The sequence below is a fragment of the Leptodactylus fuscus genome, chromosome 4 (assembly GCF_031893055.1).
Source record: "Leptodactylus fuscus isolate aLepFus1 chromosome 4, aLepFus1.hap2, whole genome shotgun sequence".
NCBI lineage: Eukaryota > Metazoa > Chordata > Amphibia > Anura > Leptodactylidae > Leptodactylus > Leptodactylus fuscus.
The window spans coordinates 199,526,155-199,550,271 of NC_134268.1; the positions used below are offsets into that span (position 1 = coordinate 199,526,155).

The following is a 24,117-nucleotide window of genomic DNA, read 5'->3' on the forward strand; positions in this document are numbered from 1 at the left end:
GGGAAGCGCTGGCGGCCGTGAGCAGGAGCCAGGATCTGTAAGTAAATAGGGCCTGTTACCGGCTGGAGTTACTGCAGCCCGTAACGGCCTATTAAAAAAAATAAAAATATGTTGCGTTAGCGGCTGCCATCGGGCCCCCTAGTGTCCCGGGCCCTGTGATGGCCGCTACCGCTGCTACCCCAGTAGTTACACCCCTGGTCATAAATTAAAGGGGTTTTCTTAGACTATGATATTGAGCGCCGTGGCCTCTTCACTACTTACCCTACATAAAATAGTGGTTGTATTTGGCATTGCAGCTCAGTCTCATTCATTTGGATGGGACTGAGCAGCAACTTGACTAATGGACGTGATATCACTCATCTGAAAAGTGAAAATGGAGATCAATATCATAATTCCGGAAAAATTAATTCAAAGGGGTCTAGCAAGAGCCCCGAATTCACTAAATGTGAACAGTGTGCAGGGATCAGGACAGTAATAATAATGTATATGGCTGGTGTATAACATCATTATAGGCTATATATTGTCATAGGTACCTAGCAGCATCTATTGCCATGCTATAATCCCATCATCCCATTGACAATGTGAACCTTACAGATAGGTATGGATAGGGACTATCTCTAACAAATTATTTCGAGTGCACCAGATGTGCTGTTACCACGGAAACCACAGCCCTCCGCTAGCACTTATTCCGCTGTCTCAAAGCAAAAACCCATTATTACTATGCAGCTTCATTCATGATTTCAGGGCTATTACACACAACAGCATCAAAAGAAAACCTATTTGGATTCCCCCCGTGAGCGGCTCGGGTGTAATAACCTGGGCACGGTCATAAGATGCCGCTAGACGCGCGGACGTCCCATCCACCTGATCTCTGAGATATCGGAAAATCAGGAATGGAGACAACACCATGGGGATGAACATAGGGACTGACATGACCGAAGTTACGCCAGAAACAGCTACAAAGAGGTAGAAAATATCCTCCGGGCCTCCGTAGCTTTGCCGGACGCTGACCAAATCATAGATATTTATTAAAGGGATCCTATCATTCAGATGGAATTTTTTGTGCCTAACACGTCGGAATAGCTATTCGTTTCCTACCTTTAGATGTCTTCTCCGCACCGCCGTTCAGTAGAAATCCCGATTTTCGCTGGTAGGTAAATGAGTTCTCTCGCAGCACTGGGGGTGGGCCCCAGCACTCAAACAGCACTGGGGGCATCCCCAATGCTGCGAGAGAACTCTCCAGCGACGCCTCCATCTTCTTCAGGAATGTCCTCTTCCTATGTCTTCTTCCGGCACAGGCGGAGAAACTTGTAGGCCTTGAGCAGAGCCAACTGCGCATGCCCACAGGTCACAAGAAAATGGCCGCTTACTTACTGTGTAAGCTGTGTAAGAAGATGGAGGCGTCACTGGAAGGTGCTCTGACAGCATTCGGGACGGGCCCAGTGCTGTTTGAGCGCTGGGGCCCACCCCCAGTGCTGCGAGAGAACTCATTTGCATACCGGCAAAAACTGGGATTTCTATGGAACGGCGGCGCAGAGAAGACATCTAAAAGTAGGAGAAGAATAGCCTTTCTTAAGGCTATTCTGACGTGTTAGTCACAAAAAATTCCATCTGAATGCAGGGTTCCTCTGTCCGCTTGAGAAGTCGGACATCTTTTCTTGCGGACAGGGAAGGACGGGCACGGAGTGCAAAAGAAGGCACCCGATGCCCATTCAAGTGAATGACAGGTGTCACGGACACATCTAGTGTCCGCTCCTAGTGTCCGTGACAGATTTTGAGCGGACACTAGGAGCGGACACTACATGTCGGACACCGACGGTAGTGTGAACGCTCCCTAAGCTGGCACTTACAGGTGCCAATAGGAGTATAGCAGTTGAGTAGTTCCTGGCAGTGGGATAACTAAAGTCTTATGGGCCCCGGTGCAATCTTTAGTCTGGGGCCCCCTACCTCATCCCTACAGTGAATTCTTGATAGTGATGGTGACGGGTGCTAAGGAGTTTAATCCACCTTAGTGTGGTCTCCTTGGTTTATGGGTCAGATGGAAGCTCCAATCTCAATACTGACGCCCTAAGGCTCCTGCAACTGCACCCTGTGCACCCACTCAAGTTAGGCCCCTGGTTCCTGGTTATCCTAGGGTTAACGCTCTCATATTTACTCCCGACTCTTGAAACCTAGTATTGCGGTGCATTTATTTATTCCTATATAGGGTGTGTGTTTTTCCTCGTCAGCACAAACACACAAATCCTCGGAGGAAGCGTCCTTCGCACATGTAACCCTCCAGGCACCAGACGTGTGAACCATTGTTGAGGGAGTCTCCTCTGCAGAGCATTGCATTGTTTGGCAGCAGATGGTAAAGGAGAAGGGTAAATGGAAAGGCTGTTTTTGAGGATATGGCGTCCAAAATACAAAAAATTAAGACAATTAGATCATGGGCAAAATATGCGCTCGCCGGGGAAGGAAGTCGGATTTCTGAGACCTTATTTGACTTTGTTGTGAACAACGACAACATTCCTGGAAGAATAATTTTTTTTGTTCTTCGAAGCGGGTTTCCTTCCTTGGGTAAAAAAGCAGCAGCCAGGGAGTAGAGAGGATGTTGCAGACATGATTTTTGCAGCGGGCAGCAGAAGTCAAAAACATAAACAAGATTAGCTTTATCTGTCGCACACATCCTTCTATTCATCTTCCTAAACCTTTAGGAAGAAAAGAAAAGATATTGCATTGTTTAAAGCTGTTGGGAAGCTTGGAAGAGAATACACACAATTTTATAGGATCTCATAATGTCATCTAATACCAGCTCCCTTGCTGTACGCCAAAGACCGTTTTGGCATTGTGCCTTTGACAATGGGGAAGCCTGATGCACAGTGACATCTAGTGGTCTTTGCTATGTAATTGCAATGGATCATCTCAGTCCGTGGGCACATTTCTGTTTTATTTAGTTTTTTTATCAATTTTTTCCGTCTTCCGTAAAACATGTATACAGTTAGTGTACACTTGTATGGACTCTTACCTCTACTCCTATGTGTTCTTAGACCCTAATAGTCTACAATAGATAACGAAAATGTATCAGAAAACAGAAAGAAAATACAAATAATTAAATTAAATTAAATAAATAATACAAATTAATAAAATAAATAATACAAACTGGATGGAATATCCCTTTGCGCTGTATTATTTTATAGTAATTTATATTTGCTATACAATTTCCAGGCGTGGACTAATCATTCAGGAATCAGAGCAATGCTTGAAGATCCATGATCAGAAGGGGTTAGATACACTGAAGTTTAAGCGCTGGTATCTGATCTGTAGGTACCATGTTATAGAGCAAGAGGAGCCGAGTCATTTGATATATAGCTTAGTGATAAAAGAGTCAAAGTAACTTGTTATTTTTTTTTTCATTTAATGCCTAAGAGTCCAGTGGGCGGTCCTATTCAGTGATTGACAACCCCCAGGACTCCTAAGCCCAGAGCGAGTAGTTATTTAAATCAATTAAATGCAAGATATACAGATTTTTTTCCCTACAAACCTATATCAAATTGCTCAGCTACTCCTGCTCTATAACATGCTGCATGTACAATGTGATATGTTCCCTTTAAAGGGGTATTCCCACCTCGCATACTCAGCAGTCTTCACTCTTGTAAAATCTTCTTTCTTCCTGGTTGCTTGCATTATTTGGTGGGCGGAGTTTCACAGGCAACCTGCCGTTTAGCTCCGCCCCCACATTCGAGTGTAGCTCCGCCCACCCACATTGGACTATGAAGTACAGGCAGCAGCAACTCCATTCTGTGTTACATACAGAGACTGCCTGTCTCTGCCATAATGAACACAATTGAATTAGCTAGCCTGATAACTGGGAGAACAGAAGAAATGAAAGCAGCTCCTCTCCTCTATCTGATAGCAGGGAGCTAGGTCACGTGGTGTAGACACAGGAATATTTAGATACACAGGCTGGCTCCCTGCACTTAGCCCCTCCTCCCTCCCCCCTGAGAGCAGCAGATACATCATTTGACTCAGGAGCAGCTAGGTCAGGGCTGTGGCCACAATGAATTGAATAAAGTAAGATAGTGGACAAACAAAGCAGTTTTGCTGAAGCAGTGTATTTAGGAAAAGTCTTACATCCACATTAACCAGCAGTATAGATAGGATCCTTGTGATGGGACAACCCCTTTAAGTAAATTGTATCTATAATGATTGATGTATTGATCAAAGTCGTAGCGCACTCTCAGTCCATCCCTGTCCTATTCTATATGAATTAGGAACTATTGTATGCTTCATTATTACAGGTGACCAATTTAATTTGACTAATATCATTGAGTAACATTATACCGTATACCGCCATTAGTGGTCCATACTGTTTCTCAATACCTTTGCATCTCTATGTTTCTATAGAGCCACCGCCCAGTGATCTGGACTGTAAATTCGGATGGGGATCAGAGAAGACCATCTGTAAGTGGCAGCACGATAGTACTCTGGGACTGAAGTGGACAGTGCTGAACAGTAAGACCGGCCCAGTACAGGACCACACAGGTAAGTGAGACGATAGTCATTGTCTTCAATCGGTTTATTAATATCCAGTGGCCAAAGAACCAACATATTACATATAAGGCTGGTGACTGTATTGTGATAGGAACACTGCCATCTAGTGGAAGGGCACATAGTGAATTCTATTTTCTCTAGGAAACCAATTAGAATTATGTTTACTTCTAGACATCCCAGAAAATAAATGCAGTCTTAGCTATCTGAAAAAAAAATGGATGATTATTTCAATTTTTAGACTGTTTAACCATGTTTGAGCTTCTTGTGCTGGTCTCGAGTTACAGCCGGTACTATACTATAGAGCTGCATTCATGCGTCTGCAGGCTTCAGAGCTGAACTCTTCCATTGTTGTATGAAGGCTCAGTTTGATTGGCATTGGGACTTCACATCATACACTGTACACTGAAATCAGTATCAGATTGGTTAGGATCCAATGCCCAGACCCTGCACCGATCAGCTGCAGGTAGACGTATACAAGGTATATAGCTATTAGAGTGATAAAAGCAGAGCTGCAATTCTATTTGGCTATTGATACAGTATACAGAGCTCCGTACATTGTAGACAGCTTCTGTCTCCCGCACCAATCTGTTATTGATGACCGTGGTCATCAATCTCCATTTTGATCCCTTTATGTCTACATATATACTGTATAAAGTATTGGTCATTCTCTTTAAAGAAGTACTCCAGTAAAAAAAAATTGACATGAATCCTGCGTGTAGTGTAGTGTTACTAAACACACAGGTGTATTGTGAAGTTATGTGCTCCCCTCTGGAGCGCTGACCTCCTCTGATGCACACAGTGTTTTCTATGAACTGGAGGTCAAACTCTCTGTGCAAGTTGCAATGCAAGGCTCACGGGGGGGCATTAACAAAGTGCCTCTTTAAGTGCTATAGAACAGATTTCTTCATCTAGAAGTACCTATTGAAGAGGGACATTTGCATTCACTACTTTACCACTTGCAATAGATCAAGGGGTGACACGCGAAATGATGGTATCGAATAGCGCAAGGACTTGGCTTCCATGCAGTGCAGATTATAGTTCTCTCCTAAATCCTGCTCAGTTCCACAAGAGTTTCCTCATAAAACACTAGATTTATATCAATTTCCTCCTGGACACCATTGTTTGTATTCTCTCCCCTACTGTTTGATGGGCAGTGGGCAGAAAATTAACATTGCGTTTGATGAATTGCGCTGCTAATGAAACATGATCTAATGTACTTGGACGGCCAAGTTTTCTTCATTTTGGACACTGAGCCGTATACATCTCATGCAGTTAAGCATTAAATAGACTGGTTATCTGTTCCGCACAGTTGGTCCGTAGTACAATGGCTTTGCTATTTCATTGGCGCTTTACGATTTCAGAATTTTTAGATTTATACTATTTTTTACCAGTTTTCAACCAAGTGCGACGAGCCGTCATGTGTTAGATTTTCAGACACTGTCCTGAGAAAAGAATAGCCGATCAGTCCTTAGTAAAGGATATTTCATACAAAGAAGTTGTAGTAAAATGGTGCCTTTAAAGGGAATGTTCTATTGGTTCAAAAGCCACCACTAGGGGAGTGGAGGAGATTAATGCACTGAACGTTATAATAAAATAGTGACCATAGTCACTCCAGCCAGCAGGAATAACGTACTATACCAGTATAACAGTATACCATTCCAGTACCAGAGAGTTCAATACCAGTATGATAGGATACCGTGCCAGTACAGAGTATGATACAAGTACCATAGCGTAACATTCCAGTACCAGGGTCCCATACCAGTATCATAGGATACCATATCGAATACAGCGCATGATACAAGTACCGTAGAGTACCATTTCAGTACCAAGGTCCCATAGCAGTATGAGAGGATACTATACCAGTACAGTGTAAGATACAAGTACCATAGAGTACCATTTCAGTACCAAGGTCCCATACCAGTATCATAGGATACCATATCAATACAGCGCATGATACAAGTACCATAGAGTACCATTTCAGTACAACAGAGTGCAATATCAGTATCATAGGATACCATACAAGTGCCATATAGCACTATACAAGTATGACGGTGTACCATACCAGTACCACAGAGATCATTACTAGAGATGAGCGAGTGGTGAAATATTAAAAATTCTATATTCGATTCGAGTAGATCTTAATATTCAACTGCTCGATCGAATACTACTCGATCATCTGTAATCATTACCAATATCATGGAATACCATACCAGGGCCACAGAGTCCCAAACCTGTACCAAAGAGTGCCATACAAATACCAGAGAGTCTCATAGAATCCCAAACCAGTAATATATAGTACTACACCAGTATCATAGTGTCCTATACCAGCACCATGCTAGAGTTATATAGTAGCATATTAGTATCTATGCATCATAAAAGTCACATACCTGTACCATAGAGTATCATACTAGCACTATGCCAGTAACAGAGTCCCATACCAGTACCATAGTGTAGCACACCATACCAATACCAGTATCATAGAGCACTCTTATTAATATTACAGTGTTCCATATCAGTACCACACAATACCATAAAAATGCCATAGAGTACCATAAAAGTATAATAAAGTACCATACTAGTACATAGAGTCTCATACCAATATCACAGAGTCCCATACCGGGACTATACCAGCACCAATACCATGCCAGTAGTAAAGAGTATATAAAGTCACATGCCAGTACTATATAGTCCCATACCACAGAATGCCATGTCTGTAGCACAGAGTACTATACCAGTGCAAAGATTACTAAGCTACAAAACCTCTGTCTTTTTTGCAGGAGATGGCAACTTCATCTACTCTGAATCTGATGAAGGGCACAGTGGTAAAGTGGCCCGTCTCCTGAGCCCTGTCGTGCCGTCCCTGAATGCTGCCCAGTGCATGACCTTCTGGTACCACATCTCCGGATCTCACGTTGGCTCTTTGAGCATAAAACTACATTACGAAAGTCAAGAAGGTTTCGACCAACTCTTATGGGTAGCTGGCAGCGACAGCAAATATCACAACACGTGGCGAGAAGCTCGAGTTCTCCTGCACAAGTCAATAAAGCCGTATCGGGTAGGATGCAAGACTAGGTTTTTTCTTCTATGGATTCTCCATTTGTATACACATATGTTCTTACCAAATGTCCATGGGAAAGTATATGTTTACTAGTGGGACCACCAATTCTCAAAACAGAGATTAGCAATGGTCTTCTGCTGACCTGACTTCACCATTTGTTACTAGGATGTGAAAATATTGCTTCAGATACTTGTAAAATGTTCTACATATGTTTGGAGGTGAAACGTGAAGCCCATAGGCCCCTGTGCAAAATCTATAACAGGGCCCCCTATTACATCTACACCCCTGAATATGGCTAGACTAATGGTGGTTGTATCTGGTGTGATGGTGGTCTTTGGTCACCCGCATAATACACCTTATAAAATATATACTATTTATAGGCCATAGACTATTTCATATCCATTTGCTATAAGGCACCTAATGATCTAAGTGAATTTAACTACTGCCCCCTAGAGGAGAAAGTAGAGCTGGGGTTAAAATGACACAGATGAAAGGCACATAGACTGTAGGTTTGCAGTGTTTTAATATATTTTTTTTCTATTTTTATATGTCCAGGTCGTGGTTGAAGGCAAAATTGGCAAAGGGAGTAGCGGAGGGATTGCTGTGGACGATATCTCCATTGCTAATAAAATTGCTCCTGAAGATTGTAAAGGTATGTACCTGAGAATATTGTCAAGGGGGAAAAAGGATCGGACATGCAGGGTTCAATATTGCCGATGCTTTGTCCGTAAGTGAAATAAGCCATTGGCAGAGGCGTCTTATTCACCAATCTGACTGTGCATGTATATGGCGGTCATATAGCTATTGGTGTAATGAGCATGAACAACTTCATAATATAACATCTAATGGAGAATACCACAAACTTCTGTATGACGTCTGAGCACCTAAATTTACAGTAAGGCCTTATTAACTTCTATGGGTGCCGTATTCAACTTGAAGTTTGTATGGAGCCATAATATGACCATACACATGAACCCCTAGCCAGCACAATACTGTGATATATAGACTATTATTTCTTATAGCAATCATATTTATTACACTCTTTTGGGTTATTTAGGTCCCGAGCCACCAGAATCCGGAGCAGGTACCGTGGACCAAAGAAATGTGAATAACCAAGGTATGTCATGTGCTGGGACACAGTCATGGAGTTTGGTCATGATAGTGTCGGACTTAGGTTCCACCAAATAAAATGATTCTGGGGGACTTCTATCCAGCAACCCCTAAGAAATAGACCATAGTACCCCTCAAGTTTGGGTGTCTTCTACTGGACCATTGTTGTGTTAGAGCTGGGGCCCTCTGGAGGATCCTCTGGTGGACCAGGTCAACATTGGTTGTTCATGGTAGGGACAGTAGGGACCTGTACCACCACTTTTTTTTGGTGATGCCATAAACGACCCCCATTCAATGTGTCTTCTCCATACTATTGGAAGAAGACCGATGGATAGGAAGAACACTGCGCTACTCCATTGAAGTTAACATCACACGCACTTTATTTCGTTTCCTTAAAACACACTTTTCTCCATACTATATCTCTGTACATGGAGCTGAGCAGCAGATATGGCCGCAGGCAAGATGTGCTACAAGGAAGTTTTATGGACGCCTTAAGATGTACAACTTCCTGCACTTTACTGCCGAATGAAGGGCCATCATACATGAATGTTGAATATCTCATGTCATAGGGATTTTTCCCCTTGGGCTACAGGATCATTTTTCCTTCCAGTCTATGGCGTTATCATAAACAAGCTGCAATGTTGTACTGATGCCGGATTGATTTAACACTTATCTGGAACGCGCCATCATTTTTGCTTTGGGCTTATCTACAATGTGCAGCTGTGATACTCGATCAATAAGACAGATATTATCCCTATGCTCACATCAAGACTTTCCTACATTAAGTCTACAAAGTATCAGCCTTGCTTTAATGTGTGCATGGGGTATGACCATAGAACGGCCCCTATGGGGGTCAAGGATGCTGGGAGTTGTAGTATCACAACGTTCCACGGACCTCTGATCTACTGATATAGCAGAGCTCAGTTATTCATTTACACAACTGCAAAACAGACTAAGAGGATTGGAGTCTCGTTATTTGTGGTCGGATTATGTATTTAACCCCTTTCCCGTGTAGTTTACCTGCAATCCTATGTGCAAGGAAACATAATGTGAATGTAAAGTTACTGTAACTATAGGACATATTGTACGGCATAAGAGAAGTACTGGCAGTCCAGAATAGAGATGTCCTTGTACTTAGAAGGGGGCCCCGAGCAAGAATCCCCCCTAATAGGGCTATGGAAAGGTTTTCCCATGCTGATGCAGTATCCACTCCTGATCTATGGGATAGGGCGTAAATTGAGGGGGTGCAGAGGGTGTAGTTGTCACTTGCCAATATGAAGGGCCCAGTATGATAAGCAATACATTATCTATGGGCTTCAGGTTACACTTCTAATGGGACTCTACTCTGAATTTTATGGCATCACTTCTAGAGATGTGGAGAGGTTGTGGGGTGCGGTATGGCACATGGATTCACTTTTTGAATTTTTGTGTCTTGTACCACCGGCTCAGGCGTTGGCCTATGCATGATATGATATTTTGTCTTGTCTGAAGTGTTCCCCCACTAGGGTTGAGCCGATTTTGAGATTTCAGGTCCGATTTTCCAGCCGATCCCGATTGCAATTGTGAAATTTGCTCGATCGGGATCCAATCTTTCCCGATCGCCCAACCCTAGTCAATGCCGTTCTCGAGATTTCAAAATCCGATTTCCAATCATTTTCCAGCCGATCCTGATCCCGATCGCGATCATGAAATTTGCTCGATCACCGATCGGGATCCCATCTTTCCCGATCCCAATCGCTCAACCCTATTCACCACCTATTTATACAAGGAAGCTTGTGTATGAAGCAAGACCCAAAATAGAGCCTTCCATCTTATGTTCTTCCATAGGAAGCTATATGTTTGCTAGTGGGGCTACTAATTCCCAAAACAGGAATTATTTTTGTCTTGTCTGAAGTGTTCCACCACCTATCTATACATACAAGCTTGTCTATGAAGCAAGCGCCCATATAGACCCAAAACAGACCCTTCCATCTTATGTTCTTACCAAAGATAAATCCATGAACGGTCAACACTTAACACCGATCCTTCTTTGTTTCAGGTATCACGCCTAATTATCCGGGCTGGAATAACGACACCGTTGTCCGACATCCAGGAGGCGTCTTGAAGAACTTGGACCCCATTCTTATCACCATCATCGCAATGAGTGCTCTGGGGGTCCTCCTAGGAGCTATCTGCGGAGTCGTGCTCTACTGTGCGTGTTGGCACCATGTAATGTCACAAAGGAACTTGTCCGCCCTAGAAAATTACAATTTTGAACTTGTAGATGGTGTCAAGTTGAAAAAGGACAAACTAAACACACAGAATACATATTCAGAGGCATGAAGCGGCAAAAGGAAACCTAATGTTACTTTTGGTGGAAAGACTAAAGTCAATCTTGGTGAAGGCGGACCGATGATCTTTTACTGTTTAGGCTAAAAAGTGCGTTGGTTGTCGTGAAGCCAAACTTCTCTCAGGAGCTTCAGTGAATATACCTGAAAACTATGAACGTATATACAATCTGAATCATGTACAGCTGGCTTTTCTGTTCGTTACTTTGTTTCTGGATAATCTGATGCTGGTGTTGAGACCAATTATGATCGATTTTATGGTTTTGTAACCTCTGTTTCGTTTTGTTCTGTTTCCTGCTGCGGATACTTCTTGGTTGTGCACAGAACCCAGATTGCGGTCACGAAATAACACTTGTCGGGGGGCGCTTTTGGATTGGCACACTGACCTGTGTGATCTACCCCCTCCCCCCCTACACGTCCTTGGACTCGCAGCACGACTATTTCATGTTTGTGCATATCTGTTTGTGCTGTAACAAAGGCTTAGGAAGTCCTAAAAAATGTGCCACTATGATGTTTTTTGGCATTTTTGAAGCAAAGCTATCCATTATTGTTGTGTTTCAGTGTTGTTCTGAAGCATAGTGCTTAAAAACGTCTATACAGTACATGCACCATCATCAAATGCAACGGCAATAGGGGGTGGCGGTCTACCCTTTGAGGAAATGTTGCGGCACTAGCTAGTGGATGTCCTCTCAAGTGCCTTTTTGTGTTTGTGTTAGTTTTGACTGTATTCTCACTGATTACAATAATGTTCTTTTTTTTTTATCATAGGCCCTTGTCAAAAACTGAAAAACTGTGTACTAGGACGGTCATTTTTCTCCCCCCCGATGGCCTTGATAAGGCAAGGGCTCTAGATAAACCACCGACTTGGCTGAAAAGCTTTTATTTCTGAATATCAATTTTTTTTTTTTTTTTCAGTCGAAATCACAATTTTATTGTAAAAAAAAAAGCTGCAATACCCCATTTGTGTTCTTCTCGGTAGAATGTATTTAACAATTTGTACTCAGCTCTGAGTAGACGATGTAAAGCTTTTGCCGCAGAGGCATAAGGCAGTATGGTTGCTGAAGACCATCCTTTGGTTTAGATGGAATAAGGGAAAGTTCTGACATTTACCCTACAAAGTTTAACTTTGACTTTCTGTCAGGAGGTCAGAAGCTTCGGTATCATTTTTCCAAAAAAAAAAAAAAAAAGTCAAGTGATTATGTAATACCGTATGGTAACAAAAAGCGGAGAACGGTAGGTGATCGCAGATAGACCATTGGAAGTTGGTGTCTTATCTACACCATTGTTTCTTTATCATATCACTGTATAGAAGTCTTAGCCCAAATTTAAGTGGACAATTTACGTCCAGAACACAGCTGCCCTTTTTGGAACAAGTCTATATAGGAAATGTTTCGTTGGGCCATAGACTTTGACTTTATAGAAGGTGCTAGAGATGCTTTCAATGTGGTTGGCTCTATCAATATGAGCCATGTAACTTAGACCCGTAGACGTTCCTCCTGACTCCCCTATACACCTTGGGATTGGCCGAGCATGTGCGTATTTTTAACGGGGAAAAGAGACGTACCTCCGAAGAGAACAAAAGGGTCAAAGACTAAAATTGAACATGCTCAATTCTTGATATCATCTGTCGGTGTAGAGTTGGGGGGGGGGGGGACGACTCATAGTCACAAGATGGGCACCCAGTAGGAAGACTTGGCCAACTTTTTTCTTATGTGTATGAGGGTCTTAACACTAGAAGTCCCAGACATTTCGAGCTCCCATTTGAAGCCATGGGAGAAATGTTAAATGATCCCTCTCTGGGACTTCTAGTGTTAAGACTATAGATGGTCCTATACAAAGTGGAAAGGCCATGAGATGATATAATGTTACTACGGTGAAACTTTTTGTTACCATAGTCATTACTTTGATCCCGTTCTCACAAATAACCAATGAATCACAAATTGTTTTATCGGATCAATTTTCTCATTTGATGAATTTTCCCAAATCATGAAATATCTGTTTCCATCGTCCACTGGAAACTGTATGTATTATTTTCAGCTAGCTTCCATGTTCCCCGTGTATGTGATGGGTTTTCTGTGCGTAGCTTTTCTAGTGTTTTGTTGGATGTTTTAGGTTGAAATTATTCACAGTGAGTGACATTGTAATTTATTATTTATTACGTCTTTATGACCTGTTAGAATACAAGGTTTTCCCTTTGCTCTAAAATCCACCCCTGTCTCGTGAGCTCCTGGAGAGCCGAAAACTGAGACGGCAAATGGATTCTTAAATTATGACCATAATATGAACCTGCAAGGAAAAGCTTTCCTGGCCGCTCTTATGGTGATCAATAAATACAGGTCTGGATGACTTGTACGCTTGTGATCTCAAAACAGGATTAACTGTTGTAATAAAATCACAGCCGAAATGATGTCATAAAATTGGGAAGATATGGCCTTGTGCTGTGTCGTCTGAGGTACTGGGCTGGTAACATCCCTACGGCATCACAAAGAAGAAACAGGAAAATATTTAAGGTGCTACAAACTCCGGTCTGTTTGTACTGTGTTGGGCAGAAGACTGAGGCAAATATCTCGCTGGACGCTGGAGGTCTACGAGACACTTGCCCATAATTCCCTGTAGAATATTGTAAATTTCCAATAAGTGGATAAACTCATTATCTGACCAAACCCAAAAATTTCAGCAGGACCGCCAATCACTGTGCATCAAAATGAAGAAAGGATGGGGCATATTGACTTTCAACATGCCTGATCCTTTGTTCTCGAAGAGGCTAAGCCTCCATCAGAGGTGCCTTACAGTGGCGTACTTTCTTCAGAACATACTCGGAGAGCTCAGTCGTGTATTGACCATTGACAATGTAGGGTCATCTCTAGTTCCAGTTGTCCCATTGGGCACAATCAGATCTGTAGCAAGTCCCAATTCGCCATGAAGGAATTGACATATATGTCGGTTCACCCCATTAAAATGAATGAGAGTTACAGAAAGGGCATCGAGTTTTGGGGAAATAGAAAGCGATGGACCTCTTTTGATGCCACTTTTTTGACATTCCCCAAGAAAATTTTCATAATGGTTGCTTATGGGATAGCCTAAAAGTACCATAAAGCAAAATCTATAAACTCTTGTGCAAAAATTTTATCGGGAATTTGAATGGTGGCTGCGAGAGCAAGAAATTTGCTTTGTTACATTGTCTTAGACTCTGTTCACATTCCTTTTCATGGACGTTCTGGAGTTTTTGATGGAAAGAATAGCTATTCCTGATGACCATAATGGGACCTGATGGGCCCCATTGTAATCTGGTCATCGAGAACGGAAGCCATGACAGCAGTGTGAACAGACACATCCCATAATAATCATTTGTAGAGTGTTGACTCTTCTAGCACCTTGGAAGCAGCCCCCACTTATTGGGCATTTTGACTTTTTTTTTTTTGTATATTTTGTGATTTTTATTTACTTGTGTGTTGAAATTTAATGGCCAAAAAATTTTACCAAAATTTTCCACCCTAAATTCGAGCTCTCATCTGTACCGCGAAGGTCATTCTGGGAAAAATGATACTGAATCTTTAGAACTGAGAGAAAGGAATCTTGCACTGAAAACTATATTTAAAATTATATGTTGATAACATTATTAACCCTTTAACCTAGCCGGAGAGAGGGCGGCGAATCTTCGCGTGGAAGTTGGCGTCCGTTCCGCTCCGCTTGGACTAAAGGGTTTTTATTTGTAAAGGCAGTGTTAATGAAAATTGTTCATTTATATTTGTTTTAGATTGTTTCATAATTTTTAAAAGTGTAAAATAACATATTTTTTCTTTATCGGAAACTATTAAAAAAAAAAAAACTTTTCTGTAGTAAAATGATTTCATTTTACTGGTATATTATTGCTTCATGTTTTGTATCATCATGAAATTTTGTGCAAATTTTTTTACAGAAATTTTTATTTTGTATGACAATATGACACTTGTAAACTGTTGTTTTGGAATGAACTGCAAAGCCTTAACTTTGAACGACATTTGTATTCTTGGACATTGAATTGCATAATATCACATAAAATAGAACTGTAACTTAATTCCCAAACGATGACTACTACATTCCAAAGATACAGTTGAAATAAACATTTTCATAAAATATTTCCACTTTTGCACAAATTTCTTACAATATTTTATTAAGATCGGAAACACCGAATTCTACAAGTAGGCACGGCTGGATAGATCAGTAGGCATAATACAGAAGCTGCACAGAGAGCTGTGTGTACTGCTGTGAGAGCTGTCGGCCTCGTTGCTATATCGTATCCTTCCATTACTACTAGCCAAATACAGTATGTGGTGGAACACGCCACGTTAGATTTTTCTAAAGGATTTTTCATGAATCCATAGGAATAAAAATGATGTACCGTATATATTTGAGTATAAGCCGAATTGTTCAGCACAGTTTTTGTGCTGAAAAAGCGCCCCTCAGCTTATACTCGAGTCAGAAATTATTTTTATTTTTTTTATTTTTTTTTTTTTTTAGGGGGGTGGGTCTATGACCAGCCGCAATATCAATGTATAGAATCTCCCATAAAATAGTGGGAAAAAAAAAGCTATAAAAAAATTAAAAGTTGTAAATCCCTCCTTTCCCTAGAATAGATACAAAAGTAGAGAATTACTGCGAAACACATACACATTAGGTGTCCCTGTGTCTGACAGTGCCCGGTCTACTGAATATAGGGGATCTGCAGTGCTCCTGTTCCGTCGGGAAGGGGTTAATAGGAGCACTGCAGATCTCCTATATACAGCCAGACTGAATTCCAAGTGGGGGGAAAAAGAAACAGTCCTCAAGCTCAGGGAAGGGGCAGACAGACAACCAAAACACCCCCTCCCCTTCCCCATCACCCAGCATCTACAACACCCAAAAACGCCAACCATTTTAATTTTTGAAATTTTCCAGTAGCTGCTGCATTTCCCCCCTCGGCTTATACTCGAGTCAATAAATTTTCCCATTTTTTTGTGGTAAAATTAGGGGCCGCGGCTTATATTTGGGTCGGCTTATACTCGAGTATATACAGTATGTCCTTATATAAAATTAGAAGCATATAGAGGTACAGTATAGACCCATCACAGGTTTCGGGTGCCTAAATACTGCACCGTAGCATTCTCTTGCAGAATGATAATGTGCACAAGTTATAGGATTTTTTGTAAAGCGATGAAATTTGTGATTTAGTGAATTCTAACCAGAAATCCTCCCTATAAAATGATGTTGTCTGGAAAATATTAAAGGGAATCTGTCAGGACAAATTGAGATATAAACTAATCCCAGTACCTTGTAGGGCTGTCGGCACAGTTTGCAATGATGTGTTTCTTATTCAGGACTACAAATTGTCCTTTTATCCCTATGTGAATGAGGAGAAAAGGGCTTTAGGGGCGTTGTTTGCCACCAATGGGCTTCACTATCTGCTACTCAGCTCGGTATGTCTGATGATGTCACACCGCACCCATCTGAATCCAGCTTTCTTCACTTCCGGGTGCAGTGTGACATCATCAGACATGCACAGGACTGAGCAGCAGTTAGCAGCAACAGATAGTGAAGCCCACCAATGTACAGCAATTGCACCTAAAGCCCTTTTCTGCCCATCTGCAAAGAGATAAAAGGACAATTTAAAAAAAAAAGAAAGGAGAAGAGGTCTTTAATAAGATATACATCATTGTAAACTGTGCCGACAGCCCTACAAAGTGATTAGTTTAAATCTCAATTTTTTTGCTGACAGACTCCCTTTAAAGGATTTATCCAGTTTTCGAATCAATTGATACAATTAATATTAGATCTGCATGGGACCAACACCTGGGACCCCCACAGATCAGCCGTACCAGGGCAGCATTGCTCCCACTTATGTTTTCATGCCGGGAGTTGTGTTGCTCACTTGCTGTACAAAAAGTGTCGGCAGGGTTAGCTACTTCTGCACTGTCCCATTGAAGAATACGAGATAGCAATGCAGTTCCTAAACCATCCACTACACAGTACGTTACCGAGATCTGCAGGGTTCCCGGTTGTCCGACCTCCATGGATCTAATATTACATATAACATCGATATTAAATAGCCCTTAAACTAATCAACAACTAGGGTATCCTTGGCCTTCATGACACTTCACCTGCCACAATTGAACATTTTTAAGAATGGGCAGCATTAAAGAAGAACTCCAACAAAAACACTTTGTCTGTCCCTGCACCAATCACCTGACTGTCCATCACTCTCCAGGCTTTTTGCATGTATACTCCACTCATATCCCTGCAGCTTCTGTATCAGACTCCATCTTTGCATTTGGACAGCTAGAGACATTACTACATCTACCTGCTGGGGGCAGCGTCATTATTATAAATATCTAGTTAGGGAGGCTGGGCTGTGCGTGCCTTCACTATAGCCACTCATTGCAGCCACCGCAGTATAAAGCCCCCCCTTAATATGTCTCCCATAGTATAATGTCCCCCTCAATGCATTCCTTATGGTATACTGTCGTCAATGTGACCCCCCACAGAAAAATGCACAAACAACAAAAGAATAATACTCACCTCACCTATGCATATCTATTAAATCTTCAACTGCCATAGAGCAGTCTATAGGTTGTATGGTCTACAGAGATGGCCCACCATGACACCGCATGGCCATAATAATAATATAATACAGGTCACACACATTCTGTTGTTTGCTGCTGGAAACAGTCAACAAGCTGAGAGACCGACACATCCCCAGGAACTTCGCTGAGATAGTGTCTGCATCAAATTACTATACAGTGCCTTGTGTAAAGAATAAACTTCTGAGGATCCAAACCACAAAGCTACGTCCTTATACCGAACCAACACAGAAAACTGGGAGATTCTGAAGACTGCAAAATTCTGGAGTATTATACAATCTGTAAGGTGGGCTGTGTATGAGATACCTACCAACCAATGCTCCTATAGCTGACAGCTATCCCCCCCTCCCTCCCGACCTCCTCAACTTATCCAAGAATACATGTGTCCTCCATACGGACAGGGGTCAGCTACTATCAGGCTCCTCTAGCACCACTTTACAACATCTTCCCAAAAACAAAGGGTCAGACATGTTGAAATCCAACATGCCCAACCTATACTTCCCAATATTCAACACCACAAATATAAGGAGTAAGAATGATTTGCCTATCATCCAGCCCCACCCACTTCCACGTTGTATCCGTCCATTCACATCCATGACTTTTTGTGTCTCCACACAGTACAACGCCCATATTGTGGCCCTGAGATGGTATGCCACCACGTTATAATGTCCCTATCCAGCTGCACCCACAGTATAAAGCCCCTCTCCTGGTGCACCCACAGTCTATCGACCCCCTCTAGTTGCCCCCACAATATAATGTCCCTGTCTTGTTGCACCCACAGTATAATGCCTTCCACAGTTGCCGCCAAATTATAATGTCCCCGTCCAACTGCACCCATAGTATAAAGCCCCTCTCCTGGGGCACCTACAGTCTAATGACCCCCCTCTAGTTACCCCCACAGTGTAATGCTCCTCTCCTGTTGCACCCACAATATAATGCCTCCCACAACTACCCCCACATTATAAAGTCCCCCTTCCAATTGCCCCCATACTTTAATGTCCCTCTCCAGCTACACCACAGTATAGATTTGCCCTGATAGCATAAAGTCACTCTCTCGTGCATCCATGGTATACAGGTATATATATTGTCCTCTCCTTGTGCCCAAAGTATATTGTTTTGGGGGGAAAAAACACAACTACTCCTCTTGCCCGTTCCCCTGTTCTCTCCTGTTCTCTCCTGTCTCTTCTCCCAGAAGCTCCATGAGGAAGTAGCAGCTGCAATGTAACCGATGTCACTACATCACATCTAATGCTCCCCGGGAGCAGAGACAGGGGCCAAATGGTAATGCAGAGGGCCACAAGGCCTCCATAACAGTATCAACAACAGTCCCTCTATACAGTACCAACTACAAGGCCCCCATTACAGTACCAGGAGGTCGCCTGTGTCATTTATGTGCGGGGTCCTTACCTTTAGAGCTTACAGATAACATAGAGGATCCTTTATTAATGGCCCCCTCTATGAAGCAGAATAGAAAGCTATGATAAAAGAAGGATCCCACTCTGGCCCCTCGGTCCTGCCATTTATTATTCGGCTGCCCATTCACTGACATAGTCACCATGTAACTCCATGGCCTCTGCAGTAGAAATGTGCAGTAATATGCAACATCGCCTGTTGATCTTTGGGATAAGTTGATCGATGGACATATTTCTTCAGAAGTTTCTTCCTTTAAAGAGGACCTTTCATCAAATCGGGCACATGCAGTTCTATATACTGCTGGAAAGCTGACAGTGCGCTGAATTCAGTGCACTGTCGGCTTTCCCGATCCGTGCCCGGTGTAAAGCGCTATCGGTCCCGGGACCGTAGCGCTTTAGTGTCAGAAGGGCGTTTCTGACTGTTAGCCAGGGACGTCCTTCTGCCCAGCAGCGCCTATCGCGCTGTACTGTGGAGCGGGGAGGAACGCCCCCTCCCTCTGCTCACACAGCTCGTCCATAGACCAGCATTATCAAGAGGGGAGGGAGCGTTCGTCCCCGCTCCACAGTACAGCGCGATAGGCGCCGCGAGGCAGAAGGACGTTCCTGGCTAACAGTCAGAAACGCCCTTCTGACACTAAAGCGCTACGGTACCGGGACCGATAGCGCTTTACACCGGGCACGGATCGGGAAAGCCGACAGTGCGCTGAATTCAGCGCACTGTCAGCTTTCCAGCAGTATATAAAACTGCATGTGCCCGATTTGATGAAAGGTCCTCTTTAAGTTTTTCCCACTGTGTCTGGGATCAGCAGTCTACTTGAAAGCATTGAGAAGACGGTACAACAAATGTATCAAAACAGAGTAATATGGCAACCCAGTAAGGGCTAGTTCACACGGGGCACGGGATGCTGTATTTTGGTCCTGATTTTGATGCAGGAAGCCGCGTCAGAATAGGACCAAAATGCACCTGCCGCGACTGTCGCGGCTTCCAACAGTTGCGGCTTCCCGCTCCGGAGTAGGCCCAAATGAATGAGCCTAGTCCGGAGGGTGCTTCCACGAGACAGACTCCGGGGCTGAATCAGCCGTGGAATCCGCCTGAAGAAAGGGCAGCTCGCTTCTTTTTTCCATGTGCGGGAACAAACCGCTAGCGGAAAAAAGAATGCTAGCGGTCTGCATAGACCTCTATTGTGAGGGGGCGGATTTTGAGGAGGACTCAGCGACAAAATCCGCCGCCTATTTCCCCGTGTGAACGAGCACTAAGTAAGGCCAGGACATTGCGAGTAGTATCCGGGCACACAGTGGCAATAAACACTACTAGATTCTCCAGCACTCCTCAGGGGAGGTTCAGTAAAGAGGGGTCTGCAGTGTGGAAGGCGGTGGTAATAGTGTCCTCTAGGGAAATTATGGTAGATAGTGTCCCCGAGCCTAATGGTGGTTGGGGGGGCTCTTGTTGGTGATTTGAGAATGAAAGGCTCAGGAGATAGTGTTCCACAAAGCAGTAATTCACCATTTACTTGAAAAATAACATATAACATACTTTGACCACCACTTGTCTGGGGCTGAATCTCAGTACTTGTGTACCCTGGGGGTCAGTCAGTGTCTCCCTTGCTCTCAGTACTTGTATACCCTGGGGGTCAGTCAGTGTCTCCCTTGCTCTCAGTATTTGTATACCCTGGGGGTCAGTCAGTGTCTCCCTTGCTCTCAGTACTTGTGTACCCTGGGGGTCAGTCAGTGTCTCCCTTGCTCTCAGTACTTGTGTACCCTGGGGGTCAGTCAGTGTCTCCCTTGCTCTCAGTACTTGTGTACCCTGGGGGTCAGTCAGTGTCTCCCTTGCTCTCAGTATTTGTATACCCTGGGGGTCAGTCAGTGTCTCCCTTGCTGGGGAAGTCTTCTGTTCCCTAAAGTGTAATACTCAAAAACCACAAAATTCTCTGCAATGCCCAGGGTGCAGATCACAAAAAGATGTCTAGCCAATTCGGTGGCTCATAGGTTGGATCAGGGGTGTAACTTTTAGCTACTGGACACCTATATAAAATCTACAAAGGGGCTCCTATCTACCTTGTGCTGTTCAGAATACTTGTGTTTTATAGTGAATGGAGACCTTTGACCTCTCATGGTCCAGGACCTGGTAGTGACTATTACCTCTGCACCCCTATAGCTACACCCCTGTCTTGGATCACAGTTACAAGGTTCATCCACAATGATCCTCGCAGTCATTGTCGCGCCGAATGTTCATAAAAGTGAGCAGGGCTACGGCCCATCTCCTTACTGTGGCCCATCTCCGCCCTACTTAAGGTTTACCCCACTTAAAGTAATATCCAGTAGTTTCTTTATAGCAATGGCATTGCAAGTTTTCTTAAAGTGACAATAAACAAGTGCGGACTCACATAAGACAGTACAACTAACCAGTTCCTTTTTCCAGTGCTCCATTGACTCGCTATAGAAAAAAACATCCATATATAACAAATATACAAAAACAGAGTGTATCTAGATGTGTATACATGGGCAGCTGAACTGAGAAAAATGAGAGTATATGAAATGTATTTGCTCTGCTCGCCTCTATGCTATTGGTACAGTATGTTATCACAGATGCAGCGTGCACACATCCAATACTACCACTAGGTGACGCCAGAGGTTTATATATAATGGGATATGGAGCTGCTCAGCACATTGGCTATAAATGCAGGCAGGAAACATTTGGTGGACATATGCAATGGACATGCCAAATATGAACATTATTTTCCGCCGCAGCAGCAGCTTCTGGAAAATATTACGCAGGCCGAGTATTGTAGGACACATCTTCAAGGAGGAACTTGCTTTGCAAGATATTTGATACTAGAGATAGAAACAAAACAAAAAGCAGTTATAAGGTTTCCTTTGTGCGATAAGAAATAATCCCTTGGAAATAAAATATTGAGACAATTGAACAGAAAGATCTAACTGAATAAAACTGGGACAGACAGTTCTCACAAGACGAGATGAGGGAAACACATCAGAGGGTCTCAATATCCAGTAGTCAGAAGTCAACTGATCCAAGCCATGGTATGGAGAGAAGCAGCTGTCAGATGACAAAAGATCCATTCTATCCTTCCTCTTATAATCTTATATACACAACACAGGAGGCCTCAGATGATAAGCAGGAGAGGAGCAGCTGTCAGATGGTGGCCGCTCCATTCCACCCATTTGGTGCCTTGCTGTACTGTGCCGATCTATTACAGTAGCAGCCCATACATGCTCAGGATTTCTCCAGTGATTGGGAGGTCCTTGGTCAGGGATGTCTCTGTTTAGGTTCTGCATTAGTAAAAAGCGAAGAGGAAGGAAGGAATCAAAGCAAAGTCTCTCTCCAGCCCTTTCACCTACAAAGAATGAGTAGTCCGTAGAGATGGGAGAATAGACTTGTACCAACCCGGGTTCAACCTGATTATTCCAAATTGTTTGTTTTTATTTTACAAAATTGAACAAATAAAGCTTTAACTCTGTTGAACTTAAATGGCAACTTTGAGGCCCAGGGGAGGTGGAAAAAAAATACTCATACTTTTGGATCTCCTTGTTCGGCCCTCTCTTGATGACAGTTTTACAGATAGACTCCCAGAAGCCCTGACAGTGTCCTACACTATGTTTTATAGATAGGTTCCTAGGAGCCCTGACAGTGTTCTACACTATGTTTTATAGATAGGTTCCTAGGAGCCCTGACAGTGTTCTACACTATGTTTTATAGATAGGTTCCTAGGAGCCCTGACAGTGTTCTACACTATGTTTTATAGATAGGTTCCTAGGAGCCCTGACAGTGTTATACACTATGTTTTATAGATATGTTCCTAGGAGCCCTGACAGTGTTCTACACTATGTTTTATAGATAGGTTCCTAGGAGCCCTGACAGTGTTATACACTATGTTTTATAGATAGGTTCCTAGGAGTCCTGACAGTGCTCTACACTATGTTTTATAGATAGGTTCCCTGGAGCCCTAACAGTGTTATATACTATGTTTTATAGATATGTTCCCTGGAGCCCTGACAATCTTCTACACTATGTTTTATAGATAGGTTCCTAGGAGCCCTGACAGTGTTATACACTATGTTTATAGATAGGTTCCTAGGAGCCCTGACAGTGTTCTACACTATATTTATAGATAGGTTCCTAGGAGCCCTGACAGTGTTATACACTATGTTTATAGATAGGTTCCTAGGAGATCTCACAGTGTCCTACATTATGTTTTATAGATAGGTTCCTAGGAGCCCTGACAGTGTCATCACTATAAGACCGGGGGATTCTGACACCTGAAACCCTCACTGATCAGCTGTTACAGAGGCTGCAGTGTTGGGGTTAGTGTTTGGGCCTCTTCATATACATTGTATAATGCTTGTGCTTAGTATTGCAGCTTAACCCTATTCACTTGAATGGGACTGAACTACAAACAATCCAGGTGACTGATGAATGTGACATCACGTGGCCTGTGAAGTGGAAGCCGCTCTCATTCAAGCAACACCTTCAACCAGATGATCCCCAAATATCTGGTCCCGAAAGATCTAACATGAGAAATTTAGCAAAAGCACATCAACAATTTACCTACAATGAGAAAAAAATACTGTTTCATTATGGGGGGGTTGTAGGATGACAGGCTGAACTGGAGGAATATACAGATGTAGCAGAGGTAATTGCTTAAACTGCTGCCACACGATATGTTATCACACAAGGCAACAAATCCAATGAAAGGTCATTGCTTTTTACATTGTTCTATGATAAAATATCACAGAATATAACCAATGGCCGCTGGATCTGTATATCTTCATACAGCATTACAAATTGTGTTACTATGTTAGGCCTTCATATAGTATCAATAACTGAGCGGAAGATCTAACAGCCTCAAGTGACGCTTATCCCTACTTGACACATACATAAGATCTAAGTGTCTATGAAGTACAGAATAGAAAAGTTCAAGGTAATGACGACCTTCCTTCCCCTCCTGCGGGATACACGGTAACCATCTACAACAAGGGAGAGACAATATTTTGCAAGTAATCTTTCATAATCTCCATGAATTACTCCCATATATATAAGAAACTTATAAAATGTAATCATTTTG

General features: G+C 42.8%; 1 protein-coding gene across 1 annotated transcript in view; it reads left to right on the forward strand.

The window, feature by feature from the left end:
* Positions 1-12,605, forward strand: part of NRP1 (neuropilin 1) — a 153,436-nt gene extending 140,831 nt beyond the window's left edge. Inside the window, exons 14-18 of the mRNA XM_075271602.1 lie at positions 4,387-4,524; positions 7,311-7,588; positions 8,147-8,243; positions 8,649-8,708; positions 10,740-12,605. Coding sequence (XP_075127703.1) covers positions 4,387-4,524; positions 7,311-7,588; positions 8,147-8,243; positions 8,649-8,708; positions 10,740-11,023 — 857 coding nt within the window. The 3' untranslated portion in view covers positions 11,024-12,605. The remainder of the gene's footprint in view (positions 1-4,386; positions 4,525-7,310; positions 7,589-8,146; positions 8,244-8,648; positions 8,709-10,739) is intronic.
* Positions 12,606-24,117: the final 11,512 nt, after the last annotated feature.